The 26,078-nt window shown below is 37.3% G+C and overlaps 3 protein-coding genes across 4 annotated transcripts; 2 read left to right on the top strand and 1 right to left on the bottom strand.

The window, feature by feature from the left end:
- The first annotated feature begins 420 nt into the window (after positions 1–420).
- On the top strand, positions 421–9,655 carry LOC110693048. 2 transcript variants are annotated; one of them, XM_021870171.1, is made up of 10 exons: positions 421–991; positions 2,433–3,070; positions 4,339–4,424; positions 4,515–5,005; positions 5,116–5,580; positions 5,659–6,304; positions 6,409–6,639; positions 6,757–6,881; positions 7,524–7,954; positions 8,129–8,415. In XM_021870171.1, exons 2-10 carry the CDS (start codon positions 2,558–2,560, stop codon positions 8,153–8,155), a joined length of 3,015 nt encoding a protein of 1,004 aa, XP_021725863.1. In that variant the 5' UTR covers positions 421–991; positions 2,433–2,557; the 3' UTR covers positions 8,156–8,415. The 2 variants fall into 2 exon arrangements, with proteins under 2 accessions (XP_021725863.1, XP_021725862.1); XM_021870170.1 differs by having other exon boundaries at positions 428–991; positions 8,125–9,655.
- Positions 9,656–11,258: 1,603 nt separating this feature from the next.
- On the top strand, positions 11,259–14,953 carry LOC110693047. Its single transcript, XM_021870169.1, has 5 exons — positions 11,259–11,412; positions 12,453–12,588; positions 13,223–13,319; positions 14,294–14,377; positions 14,473–14,953. The coding sequence occupies exons 1-5, from the start codon at positions 11,271–11,273 to the stop codon at positions 14,611–14,613; spliced, it is 600 nt and encodes a 199-aa protein (XP_021725861.1). The 5' UTR covers positions 11,259–11,270; the 3' UTR covers positions 14,614–14,953.
- Positions 14,954–22,227: 7,274 nt separating this feature from the next.
- Positions 22,228–23,121, bottom strand: LOC110693106. The gene has a single exon (XM_021870230.1). The coding sequence runs from the start codon at positions 23,119–23,121 to the stop codon at positions 22,228–22,230; it is 894 nt and encodes a 297-aa protein (XP_021725922.1).
- Positions 23,122–26,078: the final 2,957 nt, after the last annotated feature.

Genomic DNA, 26,078 nt, shown 5'->3' with positions numbered 1-26,078 from the left:
AATATCAATAAAAATTGCGTCACAATTCATATCGTATACGTATTATACGAAAAACGCAAAACTCAACCTTGTGGTATTACGAAGTACTATGAAACATAGAATTCACAGATTTAAAAGTCACATACATGTAAAATTATATAAAATCGACATTTTATACTACATAAAAAAGAATCTTACTCCTACAATATTACATTCAATCAACCTTGAGGTTGTAGGAGCAAATCCCACTAGAGATATGTTAGGGTGGGGATTCTCTTACCGTTCCCCCTTTCACTCCCAAAGAGCCTAGCTTGTATCTCAGGTCGGAAAAACCTATGATAGACAATGTTTTAATAGGGGCTCTTTTCCATAAAAAAAAAAAAAAATTTCAATCATTCTTTTCTTTTATTTCCAAAAAAAAAAAGTAACATTTTTTTTCTTTTTCTTATTTTATTTTTAAAATATTCATAATATTTTTTTTTACGGTGTTATAAAATTTGAAAGACCCTTGACTGGGCAATTGACGACTGAATCCATCTAAACCCTAACCCTTACCCGCCACACGTGTAAACCACACTCGCGAAAAAACTGGTCCCTATATTAATCTCCAGAATTTGCAAATCTAAACCATTCTAACTTTCCAATAATTTCACTTTTAGTCCCTCAATTTTGCTTCATTTCGCTGATTAGTCCCTCCCCATTTTTTTTGTTGAACCGAGAAATTCAATCCCCAACTCCATAACTTGGAAGAAAGAGAGAGAAAGTTTTAGAGAGAGAAAGTTTAGAACTCTCTGAATAAAATTTAAATTTAATTTAAAATTATTAATTTTGTATCAATACTTTTTAATAAAAATTGATGAATAAAATTTATAAATTTAAAATATAGTCGGTGACGAATTTTCAGTTGCAACACCAATAACGCCCTAATTTCTCTCTCCTCTGCTCGGCGGCCGGTGACATTGCCGCTTTAATTGTCTCCTTTTTTCATGGGCGATCTTTGGATTTTTTTGAGGTTAGTTTTTTTTGGGTTTAATTTGATCTTTTTGTTTGATTTTTCACTTGTAATTTTGTGTTAATTTTTTTTTGGATTTTTGATGATTTTTTTTTTGTTTAAGGGTGTTGTGATTTTGGGCTGATTGATTGATTTTTGTGATTACTGGGTTAATTTGTGAGTAATTTGGGTAAAATCGATTGATTTTTGATGGTTAGGGTTTCAAATTTGTGAGTGTTGATGTAATTGTTAATTAGGGTTTGTTGGTTATGGGCCTTCTAGATTGGTGATGGATTAGTTAATGGATGATTGATTTTTAGGTGTGCAACATGATATTGTCATAATGTTGAAGAAATGATTAGTTTTTTTTTTTTTTGAATTTGTTGATTATTTTCATGCGTTGTATTTTATATTTCATATTTGGGATTGTAGAATTTGATGTATATCTGTTGTGGGTTTTATGACATGCATCATCACGGATTGCAGCGCTTATGAGTTATCGATTGAACTCGCGCTTCAGTCACACTGAAATCTCAGTGAGGGAAGATGGTTAGGGAGACAGGAGAAGATGAAAGGATTGCTGGTGTTTGTAATCTGACCGTTTCAATTTTGTTCATTTTTCAGAGTGTTTTATCCTTCACTTCTGGAATTTCAGTTGGACAGTTTGTTATTATCATCCTTCACTGTTGTTGTTACTATCATCTACTAGCTTATATTGGTGATATTATTGTGCTCAATATGGTGACTTGTTGGATTGGTTTGATTAAGATTGCTCTGCATTTCTTCTACATTGAACAAACTCTAATATGCGAGTAACGGCTTTTTTTACTGTTAAGTTGCCATGCTTCTTTGGAAACGTGAAGCATTTCTTCATTGCTGTTGAAATCTTTTTCTTTAAGTGACGATTAACAGTCTTGTTACATGGTTGCATCTGGTTATGACAGGGTTTCACTTTGTAAATTTTGTGTTGGTCATTACATTATATATTTTTTGGGGAAGGGCTGGATCATGATGCTGCTCTTAGCATGACATTGGTGGTCAATCACTAGCGTGATGGGTCCTTTTTTTTAAAAAAAATATTTATTTATTTATTATTATTATTCACTATTATATTTGGCTGGCTGTACTCATGAAATATAGCATCGGAGTTTTAAATTTTAATTAAATAAGTGTAGATACAACTATACAAGGGAAAATGGTGTATCTTTAGGAATCAAATGGAACTGTGAAATGGCTCCTCAGTTTCTGAGTTCTGACTTAATCTTTCAAGATTATAACTCCTCAGTTTCCATACACATGACTTCTACCTCTTTCCTTTCTTCTGTATTTTTTTTTGTTGATATGCTTGCATATGTTTTTTTTTTTTTTTTTTTTTTTTTTTAAAAAAAAAATAAATTATTTGAACATTCATGATTGTTAACTTTAATCTAATTTTCAATTGATTTCTCATTTCCTATTTCAGGAAATATTTTGTATTCGAGGACACGAGGGGTGTGTACTGAGGCAAGGGGGTTTATAAAAGGCAAATATCGAAGACACATTTGTTCTAGCATTTTGTTAACCTTTTGAGCATCATAACTGGTTATTATGGTGCTGAAGAAGAATGATCAAACTGCTGACCTTTGCCAGGCAGCTGATGACAGTGAGGATCCTAGTTCCACTTTGGTGGCTTCTGAGTGGAGGAGGGACCAGAGAGGTTTAGGACAGGGCAACGATGGCACTTTTATTAATAAAAAAACCAATATTGCGAATGAGGTTCTTTGCTCAGGTACAGATAAAAATGATAGAAGTGGGTCATGTGAGAATGGTCTAGTTAACAATCTGGGTCAAGGAGTTGAGGCAGTTGATTTGAGGAATAACCCTGGGAGTTCAGGTTTGGATTATGATATGGAAGACGGGCACCTTGAATCTAGAAAGAATAGTCAATCTTCAGATGCTACTATTCAGAGATTATCCGCATCACCTAGTGACAGTTTTCATGGCCAGAATGAGAAGTTCATGCAGTCAAATGATGTAATGGAATCTGATGAAAAGTTTGAATCTTCTTTGCAAACATCTCATGGAGATGATGTTGATGAATCTGATGTTGAGGAAGAAGATGTAAGTAAAGTTTTTTGAGATTTTTATCCTGTTAAAATATACTGACTTTTTCGTGATCTACTACACTATTCTCTTTGCCATTTTATTTATTAGCTGTCATTTCATATGTTATGCTGGAAAGAAAATTCAGGGCATATTATCGTATGAAACTCTGCTTTTCCTGTTTAGAAATTATCAACCTGTTGGAATAAAGTAGATATGTTAAGAACATTATGAATCAGACAGAAACAGAATATATATAGAACATTATAAATCAGAAATGGAATACATTAGGAACATTATAAAACAGTTTTTTTAATTTAATTAATTTGGTATGATATGACTCACTAGAACTTAATCGATGAGTGTTTTGAGTTGATTCACGTCTCTTTTGAATTTGCCTCTCTTAGTCACCCTAGTATAGAATGGGGTTCGGCACAGCTGAGTTCCACCAATGCTGCTACTTGAAAATTTGCATTATAGGTATCTTCCTTCCTTTTGAAGCTTAGTTTGGTGAAGGAGAAGATCCCTTGAAACCGGGAGGGTAGCTTAGTTCCACCAATGCTACTCCTTGAAAACTGTCAGAAAGGGGTGTTTTTGGTAAAACTACTTGACTGGGGAACATCTACTTTAAAATTTTACAACATTGGTGTTTTTTTTCCAACTGTAATCTGTCCAAGAATTTTATGCTAATCATCCTCAGAAATGACAATATTTGGATAAATCTAGTTCAGTCATTCTTGTTGAGAGCATTAAACCATATTACACCTGCTTGTTTCTCTTATAACTAATTTCCCGTGGAGTATGGAAGCTTGTATGCTGGTCTTATCAATGGCTAAGTCTTCTGAATGCTGGTTGTTGTGACCTACAATGTTCCCACTGCCATATCCTGATTGACCTGGAGGCCTGTTATATTTGTTGGTTTAACAGATTATAGATAGGCATATGGTTGTACATGCCTTTTTTTTATTTCTCTTTAAAGCAAAAAGGAATGCCTGAACATGTTCTTGGTGGTGTCTTGTTTATTTGTCCACTGAATTGATCGAATGCACAATTTCAAGCACAGTGCTAGGAAGCTAGCATTTATTAGTTTATATGGCCATTGCATATGTTCATAGGTTGCTTTATTATATCTGTATTGTTAACCATTTGTTTTCATTGTATGCAATTGGCTATATGAGGTTGTCTTGCTTTCTTTACAACATGAAAATACTTGTTTTCACATCTTGTTAGTTTCTGTTCTTGATTTTTTGCCATACTAAGAGTTTATTTAAATGGGAACTTGACAGGTGAAGGTGTGTGATATTTGTGGTGATGCTGGCCGTGAAGATTTGCTAGCTGTATGCAGTAAGTGCAGTGATGGTGCAGAACACACGTATGTTTAAAGCTTTTCTTCTTTTAATTTTGATCTGGTGATAACTGCTGTATTGACTAAATCTTAACTTGTATCAATTTCTCGAACTAGGTATTGCATGCGTGTGATGCTTGAGAAAGTTCCAGAAGGTGACTGGTTTTGTGAAGAATGCAAATATAATGAAGAAGTGGAAGCACGGAAGCAGGAGCCCGTAAAGTTAGGTGGTACTGAAAGAAGCAAATCTCTTGGAAGGACAAGTTCTGTAAATTCAGACCCTTCTACTAAGATGGATAATAAGGACTCCTTAAGTGAACGTAGTAAATTGAAAACTGTTAGTCTTAATAAACAACTATCGGCAAAGAGGTCTGGAGACAGCATTGAAGGTGGTCCAACAGCAAAAAAGCAGGTTTTTGAGTCAAGTGCAGGTTCGCCAACTGCGTTAAGTCCTAGTCGAGTGCCTGTGCTTTCTAGGGATAGTTCATTGAAGAATATGGATAAGACAAGGGGAAAGCTTAGAAATCAGTATTCAACAGGCACTGAATCTGCTGGGGATTCATCGGAAAGTACACGTTCTCCTACCAAAAATTCTCACATCCTGAAAGGTAACTTCTCATGTGCTTGTGGATTTGGCTTATTTATTTATTATTATTATTATAATCATCATTTTATATTTTTTAGGTTATATAGTATTGAATACCTGTTTTTGTTCCAGGTAATTTTGCTAAGTCAAATTCCTTTGGCTCCTCTAATTTGAAGGCAACTGTAAAGGTGGTAGAAGAAGTTGTTCAAAAGCAAAGGCAAGGTGGTGTTGATGCAAAAGATGGGTTAGGGAAATTGATTGGCAAATCTACATCTTTTAAAGGATTAGGACGCTCTAGTTTGACTGAACCGAAAGTCAAAATGCTGTCTCCAAAGTGTGCTCCCGTTCAGGAATTGAAAGGTCAGAAGCAAGTAAGAGATCGTGGCTCATTTGAAAGAAAAAACTCCATCAAATCAGACCATTCTTTTCCTGTTCAATCAGCAGCTAATTCTTCCAAGCGCTTTCCTCGTGTTGAAAACATCTCTGTAAGCAATAGTCGAGATTACAAGAATGCTCAATCTGATGGAAAATTGACTAGTTTGTCGAAGCAGGCCTGCAATTTGGCTTACAAGTCACCAGAGTCTATGGGTAGTTCAGGTACTTTGAAATCCAGTGATGGTCCTAGTTTTGATGTTTTCCTCTTTAAGTTTTTGATAGTTAGGTTTTTTTTATCAGGTGAATCTAAGAGGTTATCAGGGACAAGTATCAGGGGATCTGGAACTAGTAGCTCTGCCGAAGCAAAGCCCAGCCATGGTAGCTTAAAGGACGGGCCAGCTTTAAATTCTGTGCGGACTGCTGACGCATCACTTGTTGGTACCAACGGGGCCAAGGCAGATTGGCATGACAATCAGACTGAAAAAGCACTAGAAAATAATTTAGGTCGCTCTAAACAAGGTGTTAATGGTGCTTTGATTAGTGGAAATCGCCGAGGGGCTTCCTCAGATGTTTTCCTGCCGAGAGTAAAAGATGGGATGCATGAAGAAAATAAGTTAAAGGCTGCTATTGAGGCAGCAATGCAAAAAAAGCAGCACATTTTTAAAAAGAATAAGATACCTGAGAAACTTAATGAGTTGTCAGTGGCAATTAGTCAAGGAAATCAGGAAGGAGGTGCAGTTCTAAATCAACCGATGGATTTAATCGCTGAGGAAGCAGTTCATGCAAGAGATGCAGGACTTTTCAGCAATACATCAAACTCATTCAAACATACATCTGTTAGTACTGCAAAGGAGTTTAAAGTTTACCCTGCTGATGCTGTTCTTTCTTCTGAAGAAGACTCGGTTTTTACATCATCAGTCATCCCTGAACAAGAGGCTGTCTGGCAGTATGAGCTCTTTTCTCAGGCTTCTTTCGTGATGTTTGTCTGATATTAGGTTTGTTTTCTTTTATCTTATATTTTGCTGATGAGATGCTTGCTTGTTTTTGCAGAGGTGGTTTTGAGATACATAGAAATGGAAAACTTTTAGAAGTCTGGGGTGGGTTTCAAGCTCATTTGTCAAGTTGTGCATCTGGAAAAGTGCTTGAAGTGGTGAGTAAGCTTCCGCATAAAATTGTTTTTAACGAAGTATCTCGACCATGTGCGTGGCCTATTCAGTTCAAGGAAGCAGGCCCTCGCGAGGATAACATTGCGTTGTACTTTTTTGCCAAAGATCTTGAGAGGTTTGTGCTAGCACATATTTTCTTCTATATTCATAGTTGAAGTACTTTTGTGGTTATACATGTAATTGCTCATTTGCTCTGGTCTTCATTGTGATGCCTTTGTTGCTTGTGTCCCAGTTATGTGAGGAGTTACAAGAATACGTTGGAGTATATGATGAAGCATGACTTAGCTCTTAAAGGAAATGTGAATGGGGTCGAACTCCTTATATTTCCATCAAACCAACTTTCTCATAGATCACAGCGTAAGTTCCCAAAGTCTTCATATTTTGATCTTTTGTGATCTTGTAATTGTTTTTGATGTGTATAATCTTAGCTGCTGGGAGTCAATAGTTCCTAAAATTGACCTAGATTGACCTGTCTAATCTTTATGCAACAACACAATATGTTGTTAGCCCAGGGCCTTGCCGAACAAAAGGCTCGTTACCTAGCAGGGTTTGGTGTTGGATTTAAAGACTTACCGTTTCTTTGATCCTTGCTGATTCCAAACTTTTGCTTACATCTTCTCTGCCCTGTGTGGAAAACATTTGTATGGTAATGTCCTATGACTGTCCTTTACTTCTTGACAGAATGAGGTTCCTCTTCCACAATCACTTTCTTGATTGTATATTACTTTACTGTTATTTCGTGACTTGTTCTCTCTCCTTAGGATGGGTTGATGCTGCCGTTGTGAAATGCTAGAATACAAAATTATATTTTTGATGTCCTATGAAGAAAATACGCAACACGTTTTACATTCATTTGTGACCTGATCTGTTATGTTTCTTCGCTTCTTAACAATTTTTCATGAGCTGTCTTGTTTCTATGGGTGGTTTTATATTTTACATAGAATTGAATTTGATAGGTAGTAAAGAGTTGTGCTATTGTAATTTGCTATTTTTCTGCAGGTTGGAATTCTTTATATTTTATGTGGGGGGTTTTCCGTGGACGGAGGGCACTTTGCGCAGATGACAGAAATGCTTCTCTGGAGAGGCCTGAGATTTCTGTTTCTGTTTCAAATATGGTCCCTAGAGACAAAGATGATGTTTCAGCTGCTTGTCTCTCTGAGGACACATGTTTGCAGAGGCCCGCAGTAGAAGACTTATCTGTATCAGGCAATGATACTGTTATACCGAGATGTGAGGCTCCAGTTTTAGATGGGTCATCTCTTCAAAAGTCTGGCAGTTTGTCTAATGGAGATTGTTCTGACCAGGGATATAATGTAGGTAGGACCAATTTGAGCTCACCAACCAGCCAAAGGGACCTTGATAAAATAACCGAAAAATGTTCTTCAGTTTTAGGTACAGAAGCATGCTCTGTTTCACGGACTGTTGCTCTGGTAATGTTTGGTTTCCTTGATCTTTTCTTCATTATTTTCGGCTCTTTTGGCTGGATTTACTTAGATAATGTATCTTCACTTGTTGCATTCCAGTCATACATCTCCTTTACTTAATTTGCTGTACTGATTCTCTGTACGTAATCCTGACTAGTTTTCCCCAATGTATGTAGGAAGATCAGAATCGGCAAGACCCTTATGTAATATTAAAGCATCAGCAGTCAACACAGGTAGTTGATAATCATGAACCCAAGAAGGCGGTGAAACGAGATAATTCATCTGATTCTTCCAAAGTGCTTATGGAGAGTAAGCAAGAGTATTGCTCTGCTTCCGCTATAGAAAAACAGGAAGTGCTGCATACAGTATGCAACAGAATTTATGAAAAGTCTGAGAATCACTTGAAGCAAGAAGATCAGTGTGTGAATAACATACAGGAAAATGGATGCCAGGCGAAACTTGAGAATAGTGTGGGGCAAGTAGACAAGAATCATTCTGTGTGGAAGAATGATGAAGTCGATTTGAATTGGAAGGAGGGATTAAAACAAGAAGGGTTTGTGGATATAAATGTTTCTGTTGATGGTAGTATGGAAGCCCTCCCTGTCTTGCAATGCTCACCCAAAAGACATTCAGATGAAGAATCAAAACATACAATAGAAGCTACTTCTGTGATCCCATGCCAAAAGAGGCCGTGGGCGGAAATGAAAGACGGCTCAGAAGGTAGTGAACAAGCATGCGTCAGCAAAAGATTAAAAGAGGATGATGATCTATATGGTTGTGATCTACGTAGTGTTCCAAGTGCTTTTAATGATAGGTTTGCAGCTCAAATGCGTGATGTGAGCACTAGCTCATGTATTGAAAATACATCTAATGATGCTGTTGATGGGAAGTCAAATATGGTGAATTCAGAATCAGCTGAGAGATGTTTCTTTCTTGTGGACCCACATGCTGCTCAAAGTACCTCATCAGAAGATCACTCATTGCCTTGGAAAGTGTCGTCTTTGTTAGGAAATGAGAATCGGCTACCTGATGGATCTCCGAACTTGGAACTTGCTTTAGGAGTTGAAAAGAAACAGTCAAGAAAAGGAGGAGTCTTGCCTTTCTTTGCTGGGAAAGTTGATAAAAAAGGTCCTGACAGGCCTCCTGACATACCATCTTCAAAGGAAGATGATGAAGATGCCAGTGCTTCTCTCTCTCTTTCCCTTGCATTTCCATTCTCGGGTAAGGAAAGCCCAGTGAGGCCTGAGAGGCCCCTGACAAATCTGGAACAGGCGCTTCCTGCAAGGCATGAGGCAAATACTTCTCTGCTTCTTTTCAGGGGTACACCAGGCAAGTAGACAGGTCAGTTCTCATATGTATATTATTTATTTCACATATGGCAAATCAATTGGTCATATACTTGATCCTTCTCATGGGTTTTTGAGAGGACCAATGCCTCATGTTCATAACCCCACAGGATTTGTTGATATTTTACCCTGCCCTTACTCAAAAATCCCCATCCCTTCTGTCTTTTTTTTTTTTTAATCTTCTCTTGGATGGTGCATAGGCACGGCTCTTTGTATATAAAGAGAATAGTAGCCGTCACAGTCCACAAATGCATAATGATCCAAACTGATGTTCTATGTTCCGAAAATTGTTGTCTAGTTTTGTCTAATGTACTTCAATTAACATTTTCTTTACAAGATAGCAAAATAAGTCTCTGAAATATTTTCTTGTTCTGAGTAAAAGTAGAGGATGATGGAATTTATTCATAGTTTGTACTGGTGGAGAATAGTGTTAGTAATGACTGGCGCTTGTGGGCAAGGCCAGATTGTAGGACTAAGCTGTAACAATTGTTACAGATTATCATTACAAACCATTTTTGGTAAGCCGCGCACCAAAGAATATTCATGCTGTATTCTGATTCGACTGAGTCTCTCATCTTGCCAGTGGCTAGGAGTGCAAACTGAACTGTTTCTGATCTTGGTTTTGCTTGGACCTCGGCTCAGATGACCATTGTTTGGGATAACTAAATGAATAGTGTATATGATACTTGTATAGTTGTTCCGAGATCCTTTCCCCCATATCTCCCCTCACCCACCCAAAAATAATGCAAAGACAAAGAACTAGTGGAAAAGTAGCAGCTTGTATAGAAAGGGTTGAACCGGGCTTGAAATGCAGCCTGTTGTAGGCTTGTTCAATGGGAAATGCATGTTTTGGGAAGCATGTTGTCATCTGTAGAGACGATTACTGATCTTCGCCTGAAATTTTCTGAGTTTGAATCTGTAATCTATCTGGCTTCAATTTGTTGTTAACTCATTGGTGAGGAAAAATGGACGGAGAATATCATTGAATTCTCTGGTTGTCTCCAAAATCCTGAGATGTGCGTTCTTTTTTATCCAGTTGGTCAACTATATTTAATTGAGCATCTAATAATGACTATACTTGATCATTGAAATTTGGATACTAGCATGATAAATTTATTTTATTGATCGTTTGTTAAGAGCAAAAGTGCACAATTTGTATACAAGTATAGATTAGCTGAACAAGAGCATGCAGCAAAACAGCTTCATAGTATACAAAGTTCAGGCACAATCTTTCTCCCCTTGTAACAAAATCAAGCCTGCGCTGTCTTTCGCAACCATTATCTCCGCGTTAACCTAGTAACGTCCTGAAGGTGGAGTGAATCGATCTTCATCCATGTTGTAGGCTACGAGGCTCTTGTTGCTACACTCTTATAAGCTTATCAATATTCAAATTTTTTCTTTCAATCACAGGAAACAAATCACACAATAGTTTTTGAACACTATGAAAATTGTTCTAAGCATCATTTCACATATGTAAAATAATAGACCGTGAGTAGCCACCCATTGCCCAAATGACCACCCATGGAAATAGACCTCTTAAACTACTACTCTGCCATTTATATCAATTCGTATAATAATAAAAACTCTAATAATTTTGCCACTTGACCAGCAATGACAATGTCATTGATCACCTAGACTTATAATTGTACCACCACTTTATGTATTAGTAAGACACTAATATGTAGCTTCCATAACCTATATATAGCATATGCGAGAGCCTATTTTGTACCGTGTACGGTTATGCTCATTTATTCAATGGGCAAAAATTAATGAGCAAATTACCTAGGTGTATATAATAAATTATAAACATAAGTTGCAAATAAAAATAAACGATGAAGTATTTGAAATTTTGAATTGGGCTTTTTTTTTAAATAATATCCAATATTTCCTGTCAAAATTAATTTAAAATTTTCTAGTTTTTTTTTTTTTTTTTTTTTATTATTTTTTTATTTTTAATTTTTATGAGTTTCTATCAAATGGCCTACATGCCACACGGCTATACAAATCAACAATACACTACACGGCAACACCTGAACTCATCTGTTCTTCCCGAAGTTATACTGTGTTTTTTTTTCTCACTAATAATGGCGATTTCTCTTTCTTCCTCTGCTATTTCTGGTAATCTCTCTTTCTCTCTCCTCCATTACTCTCTTTCTAAGCTTCTCAATCATCCTTTCAGTTGTACTTTTTGCTGCAAAAATTAATTAATCTACTGCAACTCACTGGCGGAAATTTTGAGGTTTTTCGATAATCCGAAACATCGAACTAAAAATGGTGAAATGATGACAGATTAAGCATTCTTAGTTTATTTTCTTGCTTAATCATGATTTAATTATGTACATAAGTGGATTAATTGTGAACATGGCTTCAATTTTTGATTTGTACTAGAAATGAGTGGTTTTTACATGAATTTTTGTAGTTTTCTTGAAATTAGGGTATTTGTATTGTGAATGGAGTTAATTCAGATCTGATTATCTTACAATGGATTGTGGACTTGCAGTATTGTAATCTGTGGAGTATTTATTGTTGAAATGTATTCGTATGTGAAAGTTTTTGGTCTTTGTCTTTGTGGATCTGCTTTGTGAATACGTCTTTTCGCTTATTAGCCTCGTGTTTGGAGATGTTAGTCTCGTATACTATTTTAAAATGTCCGGGAAAAAAATTTGTGATTGATTTTCTTCTATACTACCCTTGCTGAGATTGAGTGAAGGGAATTGTGTCACTATGTGGTATGCATAATTATGAAGTGTTGGGAGAATGATGTGCAAGGCCTGATTTAATTCGTTTGCTAGGTGTCTTGGATTTCGATTTGTCTCGGAAATAAATGATGCTGGGTTGATTTAATATGTTTTCTGGATGCCTTGATTGTTGATTTGTTCTAGAATTAAATGGTGGAAGGTTGATTTAATATGTTTGCTGGATGGCTCGGATTTCGATCTTTCCTGGAGATAAGTGATGCAATTATGCCAAGGTTGATATAATACAAGTATGATATATGATGTCTGTCATCTCACTAACAATGTCCTTGATATATCTTTTACTCTTGGCATTTGTTATTGGTGTTGAATATGATATGCCACTGGTTTCATTCCTATCAATTATATTGTCACAACTAATAAAAGCTCATGTTGTGCCATCTACTTTTCTTTATTACAAAGGTGGATCTAATATCAAAACTTGTGAGCTTCCATTCTCAAAATGCATCTCCTTAGGGAATATGTCAATAGTTGCTTTGCCAACAAAGTCAAAGCGATCAAAAGTGCAACATAAGCTTGCTGTTCGTGCTCAGTACAGGTTTTACTCTTGAACTTTACAACTTTGCCCATTATATGTGTCTTCTTTATCCCTCACCCAAAAATGAAATGAAAAGCTGAGAAGAGAATATATAAGTAACTTTGCTTTCATCATGGTTGTAACTTGTAATTATGGTCCCAATTCCTTGTGTAATAATGATTTTAGTCATGGAGAAATTGGTTGTAAAATGGATACGGATTGTAAACCTTGCTTATATTGATCAATGTAGTCTATACCCTATAGTTCCTTTATTTCTGAATAATAGGCTATCACTGCTTGATGACTTTGACCATTAACTTCTTAAAGTTGCTGTTGGATTATAATGTAAAATTCTCGTTTTTAGAATAACTCCACTCTCATTTTTTTCAGAAGACTGTTTTTTCGTAGTTTGACGAGGTTTTTTCATAAAAAAAAAGTTGTTACATTCATAAAACAGGAGTATGGTTCTCTGTAGGTGTTTTGATCTGGTGCATTGCTCAGGGATGTGTCAAATAACTCACCATATGTTGGTTTTACTGTGGATGGAACTAAAAAAAAAAAAAAATGATTGGGTGGTTTCCCTTCCCCCCATTTCATTAGATTGAAGAAGAGCTTTCTTTTTGTGTCCTTACGCTGTTCGCTTAATTATGCACAGCGATTCTGAAAGAAGTGGAGGAGGTGGTGATTTTATTGCTGGATTTCTTCTTGGTGGTGCAGTTTGTGGAACTCTGGCATATATTTTTGCTCCTCAGGTGATTTGGCTTTTGCACTTAAGGTTTAACTGCTTAACTCTTTAATTCTCACATAAGAGCTCTTTGCATGTAATTGTAAATTGCAGTTGACCTTACCTACATATTTTAGTACAGCAAGTGATTGATGAACTAAAACATGTAGGAAGACTAGGAACTTAGCACAGCTATGTTCTATGTACTTATATTATGTGAGGAATTAGCTGTTACTTTACTTCTTATAACTGTTTTATGTACTTGTTTTTGTACTTAAATTTCTATATAAATATCTTTTAAGGTTTAAACAGCTTTAGTCACCTGTTCAAGAATCCTAATATTCCTAAAACAAAGAAGTAAGTAAATACTTCATATTATAATTTGACCGAGATGTCTTTTACTGCTTCAATAATTAAATACTCATTAAATGGTGAAAAGTGATAGGATGAGGATAATTTGGGAAATAACCTTATGTTAGAGTGATCCATATTTTTTATCAAATTAAGAGTCCCTCAAACCTGTTTTAGCACAGTGTTAGACTTGATTAATACTGTCTGTCGCGGACATGGGTATGCCTGTTGTTAGACCCAGTTATATAATGAAAAATGCCTGGTCCAAAATGTAGTGTCAGGTGTCCATACTGTTGCTTCAGATGAAGTGCCACATCTTGAAGGAAGTTTCCATGGAGCAAAGACATACTTTTTGTCTTTTGGAATGCAGAGTATGCAATTGCTTTACTGTTCAATGTTGTGGATTAGAACTTGAAGAGTCAAAGAACTTTTGAGAATTAATAACAGATCAATTATAATTGTTTTATGGTGGTTTTGATTATTCTATTGGGAGACTAGTTTCAAAGTGCAGATTCTTGGGACCTTCATTGCTACTTAGTGTATGCTGCTTAGCAATTGCTTTTACAAAATGATAGGTTTGTTCTCATATTGTCTTGTTTAAGGGAAAAAAAGTGAAAGGAATCATGGTGTTTGGCTTCTTTGTGCAATCAGATAAGAAGATCTCTGCTGAATGAAGATGAATATGGTTTCCGGAAAGCAAGGCGACCAATGTATTATGATGATGAGGGCCTGGAGGTATGTGTTTTACTATGTAGGCTAGACATACCACTTGAGGCTTCTTAATTACATACACAAATACTGAAACTCCTTTTTTGTTTGGACAAAATCAGAAGACTAGACAAACCCTCAATACCAAATTGAGCCAACTGAATGCTGCAATTGACAATGTATCAACTCGTCTACGAGGTGGAAACAATAATACTGCTTCAGTGCCTGCAGAGTCTGATTCAGAAGTAGAAGCTACAATGTGAACTGTGGTCATTTTAACGTATGATGCTGTTGCTGGTTTAAGCAAGCTTTTATGAGGCTGCAACCATGATCTGCTGTTATCGCCTTGCTGAGCCATATTGATACCAACCTTATACTCCTTTTTCTTCACATGGTCTTTGTGAATACATTACTCTTGAACGTCGACAATAGTCTATAATATATGGTCTATTGGTTAAACTTGTAACGCAAAGCCATTGAATGTGATATTTGTGGCATCTTGATTATCTTTTTTTTTTTTTTTTTTGAGAACAATTATCTAGTAAGACATTTAATGATTACTTAAAGACTTCTAGTTGCACTACGTAATTGGTTTTTCTTGAACCATGTTGACTAGTTGAAACTGTTGATTATCCTCTGGATAAAATAAAAATTAAGCCTCAAACTTCATGGTTGGGATGTGGGTACTTAACCGTACCTTATCCCAAATATGGGTACAAAGTTGATTATGGATAAGAACTAGAGCTGTCAAAAGTTGATCTAACCCGAAATATCAACTCAAATCCGATTATTAAGTGACTCATCTGAACCCGAAAAAATGGTGACCCAAATCCGACTTGACCCGACCTGAAACCAACCCTAGACCCGAGTTAACCAGAGTAAGTGAGACCCGAACCCGAACTGACCTGGAGATGACCCGACCCGAATGTAACTCGTAAATTATTGACCTGAACCGAACCCGACTTGAACCGAAATTGAACCAAACCCGTTTTAACCCGTCAAAACCCGAATTTAACCCACTTGTTACTAACCTGACTCGAATTCAACCTGACCCATTCCTAACCCGACCCGAATTTAACCCAACCTGTTACAAACCCGACCCGAAATCAACCTGACTTGTTATTGACCTGACCCAAATTCAACTCGACTTGTTATTGACTCGACCTAAATTTTACCAGACCTATTACTAACCCGACCTAAAAATTCAACCCGATCTGTTACTAACCCGACTCGAAATCAACACGACTTGTTATTGACCCGACCTAAATTCAACCCAAATTGTTCCTGACCCGATTTCAAAATCACCTTAAATGCAATTTAGACCACCTTATAATTGTTGATCAAAAGTCGGTCCAGGCTAGCAAAAGAAAGGAGCATCATCCTTAAATTTAAGAGTTAAATATAGTACTCCCTCCGTTTTTTTATTTGCATCACTTTTCTTTTATGGGTGTTTTTTTTTTATTTGCATCACTTCTATATATAGTAACTTTACACTATATTTTATTGTTTCTCTCTCTTACTTTTTTTTTTGAGAGAAGGCGACGACCCAAAATTTATTAATCAAGAGACAAAGTGTCTGAGAGTACATACGGAGCAATAGACGTGGGCCAATGACTAATCCACATTTGCTCAGTCCCAATAGGGATAATTCTAGCTAAGTGGTGAGCAACATAATTCCCCTCCCTCTTCACATGTGTCCAGCAAAAAGAAGAAAAATAGTTGAGTGGATAATGTCTTCAAGAACACCATCAAAGTCAGAGAAGAACACAGCTGCCTTAGTAAGCCTATTGATGAGGACTTCACAATTAGATTCAAGGACAACTTCCTTGAACCCCTACCTTCTAGCTAGTTTAATTGCCATCACGAGAGCCTTACCTTCCGCTATTTCAGCAGGCCACCATGCCCTCACTCATCTGCAAGCTAAAAATAACACCTCCCCTCTGCTGTCTCGCGCCACTGCACCCATTCCTACCCAACCCTCCTCTGCCAAGCAAGCATTAGAGTTAATTTTAATAACTCCCAAAGGCGAAGGAAGCCACCTAGTAGGACTCTTCTTGATCTCACCTGACAATTACCATATATCTTCTTTGTATAGCAATCATACTCCTCAGCCAATCTGACCAGTCTCCAGAAGCACATTATTTGGGGTTATAGTTCCCTCAGATACCTTGTTATTACGTTCTCCCCAAATCATCCACATCAAGAAGGATGATTTCTATTTCAATTTACCATCCATGTTCTTCCACCTAGCAATCAAATCACACCAATTCCCACTCCTATCCACCAGCAGAGTCCCACAATTGCTGTCCTCCCATAATTCCTGAACTCGGGCACAATCAAGCAGTGCTTGAGCACTCGTTTCTTCCTTTACACCACACCAAGGACACCACACACTATCAAGTAAATGACGATGGTTCAGCAAAGCTTTTGTGGGAAGCGTATTCATACACAATCTCCACAGAAAGTGTCTAACCTTTGGTGAAACATTCATGCCCCATATTTTCACCCAAGCTTGGTGAAAATCATCAAGATTACAACCTTTCCCCAACATATAAGCTATTTTTGCTGAGTATAAACCGTCCTTAGAAAACGCCCATGTTAGCATATCCTTAGTAACCATAGAGTTAATCGGAATTGCAAGAATACACTTTTGATCACGCTCATTAAAATTACCAGCTATGACATCAGTCTTCCATTCTCTTAATTGCTCATCAATCAAGTCACTCACAGTAAAAAGGCCCGCTACCTCTGAACTTGTAGCAAACCTGCCCTCTGCATCAGCTAGCCAGGGATCCCGCCATATATTCACCTCCTTCCCACTCCCAATTCGCCAAATGGTGCCTTCCTTCACGAGAGCTTTACTACTCTAAATACTCCTCCATGAATAGCTACCCCCATAACCCCAAGAAGGCATCGAGGAACGAAGTATTCGGATAATACTTTGCTTTTGAGACTCTGCTAAGCTCCCAATTATCTTTGTGGACGAGCCTCCAAGCTTGCTTCCCGAGTAATGCATCGTTAAACACCTCCAAATCTTTAAATCCCATACCTCCCAAACATTTCGGAGCACACATAAAATCCCAAGCTTTCCAATGTATCTTTCTTTGAGCATTCCGTTGACCCCAAAAGAATCTAGCCATAACCGATTGAATACTATGACTAACCGAACTAGGAAATTTATAGAATCCCATTAAATACGTTTGAATGGCTTGTATGACTGATTTAAGAAAAATTTCTTTTTCGGCTCTTGAAAGAAGTTTTTCCTTCCAACCCTTTAACTTCTTCCAAATTCTATCAGTGAGCGCCTCAAAAATGGCTTTTTTCGACCTCCCTATCACCGTGGGAATTCCTAAGTATTTACCATGCCTCTCCACCTGTCTCACGCTCAGAACCCCCATCAAATCCCATTTTTGCTCGTCACTAACTCCACTACTAAAGGAAACCTCCGACTTCTCATAATTAATTTTTTTCCCGGATGCTACTTCATACTGGTTGAGTATATCAACTATAACTTCGCATTCTCGTCAGTTCCCTGTAGCAAACAATAAACTTTCATCGGCAAACAAAAGATGGGAAATAACAGGGCCACTCCTACTCACCTTAGCACCATGTAACACCTTTTCCTTGACTCTGTTATTCAACATATGAGAAAAAGCATCGGCAACTAGAATAAACAGATAAGGAGAAAAGGGATCACCCTGACGGAGCCCCCGGGTTGGGGTCACCGAACCACATACTCTTCCATTAATAATAAAAGAGTATGAAACAGACATAACACAGTCCATAATCAAGTTTACCCACCTACCGTCAAATCCCATAGTGAGTAACAACTTCCTCAGAAAACTCCACTCAACCCGATAATAAGCCTTGCTCATATCAAGTTTAAGGGCCATCGTACCCTTTCTACTCCGACTCCTTTCTCCATAGTGTGAAAAATTTCAGGAGCAATAAGCGCATTATCCAAAATCAACCGACCCGGAACAAAAGCACTTTGATTTTCTGTAACTATACCAGGAAGAATGGACTTTAAACGAAGTACAATAGCCTTTGACACAAGCTTATATAATACATTGCAAAGACTAATGGGCTGGAATTCAGTCATACACGTGGGCTTATCAACTTTCGGAATCAAAACAACATTAGTTCTATTAACGGAAAAATTACCATGTAATACGCTACTCACAAAATTTGCAACTTCGCTCCCAACTATGTGCCAAAATTTCTAGTAAAAGATTGCATGAAGACCGTCAGGTCCCCGAGCCTTATATGGGTGCATTTGTCTCAGAGCCAAGAAGATCTCCTCCTTCGTGTATGGTCTAAGCAACGCTGCATTATCAGTCTCAGAAATGACTGATTTAACATGGTTAAGCACAACATCCACATTATCCTCTGAAGGGTCGGTGGTAGTGAACAAATTCGAATAGTAGTCACAAACAATTTTTTCAATGCTCTTCTCATCTTTCTGCAAAACCCCATCAGCATCTAAGAGTCCTTCAATCCGATTTTTCTTTTTTCTTTGAGAGGCTTTATGATGAAAGTAACTCGTATTTCGATCTCCATCCCATACCTCTAACACCCTAGACCTCAAAAACCAATAAGCTTCATGTTTCGAGTGAAGGTCGTCTAAAGTAGCTTCGAGGGACACACGTTTCTCACAATTTGCACGTGAGATGGGCTACTGTTGGAGCTCTTTAAGAGCACTCTCTGCCTTCTCAATCTTACCCCCAATATCATCAAAATTCTTTTTACTCCATTTCATCAACTCACCCCCCATAATGCTCATTTTCATCATGATATCGCTGCACACATTTGAGCTCCAAGCTTCCTTAATCACAGCTTCACCAGAGTTGTCTAAGAGCCACACGGTCTCAAATTTGAAGCTCTTTTTCGGTATCTTTTGCTGCCTTTCTCTAGGCTTAGTTCGAACCACTATGGGAGTATGGTCCGATCTATGCCTTAGTAAATGCTCGACATAAACATCAGGGAATAAGTCCGGCCAAGAAGGGGAAGCCAAAAATCGATCTAGCCTCTCTCGAACACAAGTGTCGACTGAGTTCTAGGGATGGCAATTTAATTCGAGTTCGATCCGAGTCCAATCTGATCCAAGGAATAAAGTCCGACCCAAGTCCGAAATAATGAAATTCGAGTTCGAATCCGATAAAAAAACTCCGAATCCGAATAGGATTCGGATCGGAGTCGGACCTTATATAGCATCCGACCAAGTCCGACCCGAGTCCGACCCGCGAGTTTTACATGGAGTATAAATTTATTTTACCCTACTTTTTGTACCCTTCCGCCACTTTTCCTCAACCATTCAACCTCAAGGCCTCAATTTTTCCTCTCATCTTTCCTAATTCCTCTCCTTCCTCTCTCCTAACCCCCTTTCTCTCTCCTCAATTTTCTCAGAACTACTCCATTTGTTTGAGAGTTTTTTGTCAACTACTCCAATTATCAATCAATAAGAGAAATCTAAGCCAAAGTAATAAGAACTTGTGAACAGTCTCTCATCATCTATTATGAAGTAATTTTTGTTTTTTGTATGGTGGTTTGATTTCACACCACTTGTTTCACTTGAAGATGTGAAGACCGAAGCCAAGAAAAACCTTGAAAGTTCTCTGTTTCCCTAAGTAATTTGGGTAGAATTGAAAGTTCTTGGAGTACGAGTATTTATTTTTATGTAGATCTGAAATTTATTTAATTTTTTTATAATTGTTCAAGTGATAATCATTATTATTTTTAGGATTTTTTGTATATCACCACCCCTAAAAGTACTTAATATTGAAATAAGTACCCGTTTTTTTTCGAAATTAAAAAATACCACCCCTTAAAGTCAAAATTAGTAGATATCACCACTCTTCTCCTATTTTAGCTAGTTTTCCGATTTAGGCCAATCAGATTTTCGATTATAAGGTCCACAAAATGTTAAATCGAAATTACATTATACGAAGTAAAAATTACCCCACCCACCCCTGCCACCTCCGATAACCGGCAACTCTACCACCTCCGGCGTCTCATTCCTCAATTTCATCTCAGACATATTCGTGGATCCATTCCTCTTCCTTCCTTCAATCTCTTTGTATTTATACCTTCATACTCCGCACCCCATCTTTTCTCTTTCCTCCTCCTCTTCCATGGCTTTCTCCTCTTCTTAACTCCTTCACTCACCCCCCTTTTCTCAGATTTATTCTCAACTCTTCACATTTCTCTCTCCTAGGATTTCCATCCAATTTCCCTTTCCCCCCTCTTCAATAATAACTTCGATTCGACCAGATCTGACGGCCACCTCTTGGTGGGGTTTTGCGGTTGGGGCTTGGTGGGGTTCGCTAGCAGAAGGAGTGGGTGATTGGGGTGGGGGTGGTCCAGCAGGTGGCTGATTTGGGTGGGTTGGCAGGAGATACGAGAGGGGGCGGCTGCAAGGGGCTGGGATTTGGGGGATTTTTTTATACAAAAAAATTTCATTTAATTTTAATGATTTAATTTAGCAATCACGTGGTGACACGTGTATCCTAAATCGGAAAATTAGTCGGAATAAGAGAAGGGTGGTAATATCTACTGATTTTGACTTTAAGGGGTGGTATTTTTTAATATCGAAAAAAACGGGTGGTTATTTCAATACACGGTGCTTTTAGGGGTGGTTATTTAAAAAAAATCCTTATTTTTATGTGTAAAAATTAAATTCTAAACTTCTGCAACCCCTCTATTTGTATTTTTTCTAATTTTGATCTAAGAAACGGAAGAAATTTGTAATTCTGATTTAAGAAACGGAAGAAAATAATGTTTGGAAAACGGACATGGATTCGGAGTCGGAGGAGGTCGAGTCCATCGGATTCGGTTTCGGGTTTTATATAAGCGGAGTCGGATCCGGAGTCGGATTCGAACTTTAGGTCCGTTTAGTAAACGGATCGGATTCGGACCCTACACAGTCCGACCCGAGTCCGAGCCATTTCCATCCCTACTGAGTTCCCTCATTCCTAAGTTCACCATAGCCCTTCGAACCCAAGGTTCCTCAATTCACAAATGTCCACTGTTTCTCTAAATTTTGCAATTTCACTACGGTCTCGATTCGATCCCCCTTCCTTCTCTTCATATGACAATAACTCATTGAAGTCCCCACCAAAAATAATTGGCACATTGATATCCTTACACAAATGTTCAATAAGAGCCCACATACGAAACTTGTTCCCACTATCCGGCCATCCATAAATCCCTACAAATCTCCAAATCACCCCTCCTTTTTTCACATCACCAAAAATATGATTTTGCGAAAAAGACAAAAGAGTAAAATCAGTCACATCTTCATTCCAGAACAAACAAAGTCCCCCCGATTTACCTCGACTAGCCACCCCAAAAGCATTAGAGAAACCAATTCTCTCTTTTTTCATCTCCACCGCTTCCTTGCTAATCATAGTTTCCGAGATAAAAACTAGATCAGGGGCAATACGCATACTCCACTTTCGGAGTTTTCGAACTGTCTCAGGGTTTCCCATCCCTCGACTGTTCCAGCATAAAAGACTCATAATGCTTGACGGGGTTGGTCAGAGCCAACCTCCGTCGAAATTTCAGGTTGAACAACTTGAGAACTGATTAACCTCCTCTTCCCTCCTCCAAGGTCCACCAAATTTGAATCCGAAATCACTTCCCCTGTACCCCTCTTTTTACGAACCTCAAGTAGAACCCCTCTCCCATCATCAACGTCCATACCTCCCCAGCCAGCTCCTTCTCCCTTCTTTTCCATGACCCCTTCTGTTTTACAGTATTCACAACATAAGGTACTGTCACATTGCTCTCTACATCAACTTTGCCCCTATTATTCAAAATTCACCACCTTATCAAGAGTGCCCATAGATTGCACCTGAGTGCTCAAACTTCTGCATTAACTACCTACACCCTCTCTTCGTCCAAAACACCCCCATTTGCCCCTCCTTCAGACTGATCGGCTTTGGAGTGACACCATTAGAAACCTCCTCCTCCCCTTTCGTCACAAACAACAGCTTGCGGGCAGCAGCAATCGGAGCGACTTCCTCTGTTTCTTTGGCAAAACCTCTCCGTGGAGAGACCTTCAAGAACATGCCCCAGCCCAATTTATTGCTCTTTCCTTCCTTGGGGATGGCCACACAATATTTCTCAGAGTGACCCATGATTCCACACGCAAAACAGAAATAGGGGAGTCGTTCATACTTAAACTCTATTTTGACCTTGTTACCACTCTTGTCTTTCATCCATTGATAGCGTCTAAGGGGTTTTTGCACATCGATTATTATACAAACTCTCCTATAGCGATTAAGTCCCAAAAAATCATCCTCCAATTCCAACATCTCTCCCAAATTAGCAGTTAGGATTTTTAGGTCATCATTCGTTCGACAATTAAAAGGTAGATTGCACACCCTAATCCAGAACGGTAAGTGCGTGAGGGTAACACCCTTAGGCTGTTCATCTCCAGATCCCTCTTGCAGCATTAGTAAATTGTTCTCCCAACACCAAGGTCTACCTTTCAACACATTCTCTCTATCTTTCCAGTGAAAAAATTGAAACGCATATAGATTATGTCCAATTACTCTAATCACAAGGTTATGCAATGGCTCCCATACCTTTGTCATCGTTCGTTTAAAAGCCTCCACATTATAGGGTCTATGTGTGAGAAGCTTTCCAACCAGAAATACAGCAAGATTGTTCGGAGTTTCTGATTTTTCTTCACCTCCTAAATCCACAAGATCATTCTCCTTATCCTCAAGGCTGAGGGATGAGCACTTGGTTGCGAGTTCATCGGCCATGGTCGAGGAAAACGTCAAAGACGGAGATATGACTTTTCTTTCGAAGGAGAGAACCCTATCTTTCGAGGGAGTTTCGACTCCAGTTATACAACAAATAATTTTGTTTATGTATACCTATGTACAGTGCACCCACTCAATCACACTCAATCGCTATCACACGCAAGACGCAACTCCACTCCCTCTGTCTCAGTGCTCTCATACTAACTCCATTTCTGTCAATCCATTCCCTCCACCACCGTCTCCACCCAAATGTGTCTCCCCAAAACCAAACCCAGTGATGATTATCTTTTACGTTGAATCATAATCGAATAAAGCGAAAGTGTGAAAAGTCTAGTGATGAGGATGTTTTTATTAAAATATCTCTTCTTTTTTTTTTGAAAATATTTCTTTTCTTACTTTATTTATGAAAAACGTACAATCCAGTTTAGTTTGGTCTGTGATAAGGGTCCAATAATAGTGTAGTTAGATAGGGTTTGAAAAAACTTTTCCAATGATATATTATAAGCCCAATTCCGATGAATAATGAGGAAGTTATGGCCAGAATACTAAACTGGGCCCGGTTTGGTTTTTATATGCGACCCAATGATCTAGAGGAGGGCCTATTATTAACTATCATTCCTAAAGCTATTAGGATTTATTATAGTCTTCTAGAATATTCTAGAATGTTCTCTTAAATCCTAATGGAGTTAGGATTGATAATTATGTTTCAAAGAGTTTGAAATTGAATAGAACTACTCCTTTTTAGAATCCTTGTTTTGTACGAAGTGGAATATATTCAGATTTTATTTTCATGCCTCATAATCTTTATCCAAATTTTATATGGTTGGATAGATCTTGAAATTATCTTTCCAATGATATATTATAATATTAAATCTGAGCTATAACAAAAAAGATATGAATGCGATATGAAACTCTATCCAAAACCGACACCCTTCCACTATTTCGGCTATATCTTTTTATCTACAAAATATTTTAATTTTATTCTAATTGTATTAAAAAAATTATACTTCAAGATCTTTCCAACGATATATTATATGACTTATTAGGAATTCTGGATCAAAAGATATGATAAAAACAAAATCTGCGAAAATTGTCTTACAGCGCCGGACGACAGGTTTGGCGCCTAGCGACAGGCGCGTGTTTGACGACAACGTCGTTTTTATTCTTTTCGAAACTCTGATTCGTTTTTTATTATATCCGGATGATTTTCTCTATAAATAGCCTCCTAAAACCTCCGTTTTCAATCATCAATTACTAATTTTCATTAATAATCACCAACTCTCATCAAGAAATTCTTGATATCCTCTCTCTCTCTCTTTTCTAAACTAGCCTTTTGCATACAAAATTCCGCATTCACAAGATCAAGAAACACCTAGCCAAGTTTGAAATTGCCTTCGCTCTAGACGTGAAAGGTTTTAATTTCTGAGGGTTTGGTCCAAAATCTCTATTTCAATTATTTAATTTAATAGTTTGTTTATTATTTTCCTTGAAGTTACTAACGCGTGTATATTGTTATTAGAATGAGGTACGAGGCATCCAAGTAAGTGCTTTAATTGATTTATTGATATTATGATATAGAAATCATGTTTAGATTGTTATTTTGATTCCTAGTATCATGTTAGGATATTTTATTGCTTCTTAGTATCATGTTTAGGGTGATTTGCTTATATTAGTTATGATTTCTGTGATGTTTCCTATTTTTTTTCCTAATATTCATATTAGTATCATATTAGGGCTATGTATTTGATCTTTATTGTTTAGTGACATGCTAGGATTTGTTATTAATCTTATTAATATCATGCCTAGAATCTTGCTATTAATATTATGCTTTAACATGGTTATGATAATTATGATTATGATAATCACTAGTAGAAAAATACAAAAAGGCAACCCCCAAATGGCACCGGTTCAGGCCAAACCGGTACCAAAAACCGGCCTAAAAATGGGCGGGTTTTTAGACAAAGAGAAATGGCACCGGTTCAGCTCAAACCGGTGCCAAAAATACAAAAGGCACTGGTTTGAATCGGTGCCAATCCTTCAAAAAAAAAAAACCGGCCTTTTTATTTATTTATTTTTATTCCATTTATATTGTTATAGCACTCAAACCCTAAGCTATTTCACTCACATTCTCACTTATATTTTCGCCGCACTCATTCTCTCTCTCATCCCTTTCTCTTTCATCTGCTCTTAATCTCATATCCTCTTTCAATCCCTTTCTCGTTCTCTTTCAATCCCTTCTTTCAATCCCTTTCTCGTTCTCTTTCAAACCCTTTTTTCAATCAATTTTGATTTTTTTTATCGATTTCTCGGTTTTTTTTTTTTTACGATTTCAATTTTTTTTTTCTGGGTTTTTGATTTTTCTTTCAATTTCAATTTTTTTTTCGATTTCAACTATTTTGATTTCTGGGTGTTTTCGATTTGTGGATTTTTCTGGGTTAATTTTTTTGATTTCGATTTTTTTTTTCTATTTCTGGGTTTTTTTTTCGATTTCGATTGTTTTTTTTTTTCGATTTTGATTTTGTTTTTCGATTTCTAGGTCAATTTTCGGTTACAATAATTGATTTTGGGTTAATGCATGCGTTTTTGGGTGTTTTTTTTTATGGGTTTGTTCGAAGTTGATTATTTTGGGTTAATACAAGTTGATTTGGGTTTTTTTTCGGTCGAATTTTTGTGATCTGTTAATTTTGGGATTTTTGTTTGTTTTAGTGGGTTTCTAGTACCTAGAAATGTGTCAAAGTTGCAAGATTTGTTCTGGGTTTGTTGATTTTTTTTTCTTGATTTAGATCCGTTAATTATCTTCTATTATTACCCTCAATCTGTGTAGAAATTTTGGATTTTATTTGAATGGCAACTGGCAAGTCATTTTTTAACTGATGTTCAATTCTGGGTTCAATTTTGGTTTTTATTTTCTGGGTTCAATTTTGGTTTTTAACTGATGTTCTGGGTTTTTATTTCTT

Source organism: Chenopodium quinoa, unplaced genomic scaffold, assembly GCF_001683475.1.
Source record: "Chenopodium quinoa cultivar QQ74 unplaced genomic scaffold, ASM168347v1, whole genome shotgun sequence".
NCBI lineage: Eukaryota > Viridiplantae > Streptophyta > Magnoliopsida > Caryophyllales > Amaranthaceae > Chenopodium > Chenopodium quinoa.
Note: the sequence above shows the minus strand (reverse complement) of the source record. Positions and strands in the feature narration are given on the sequence as shown.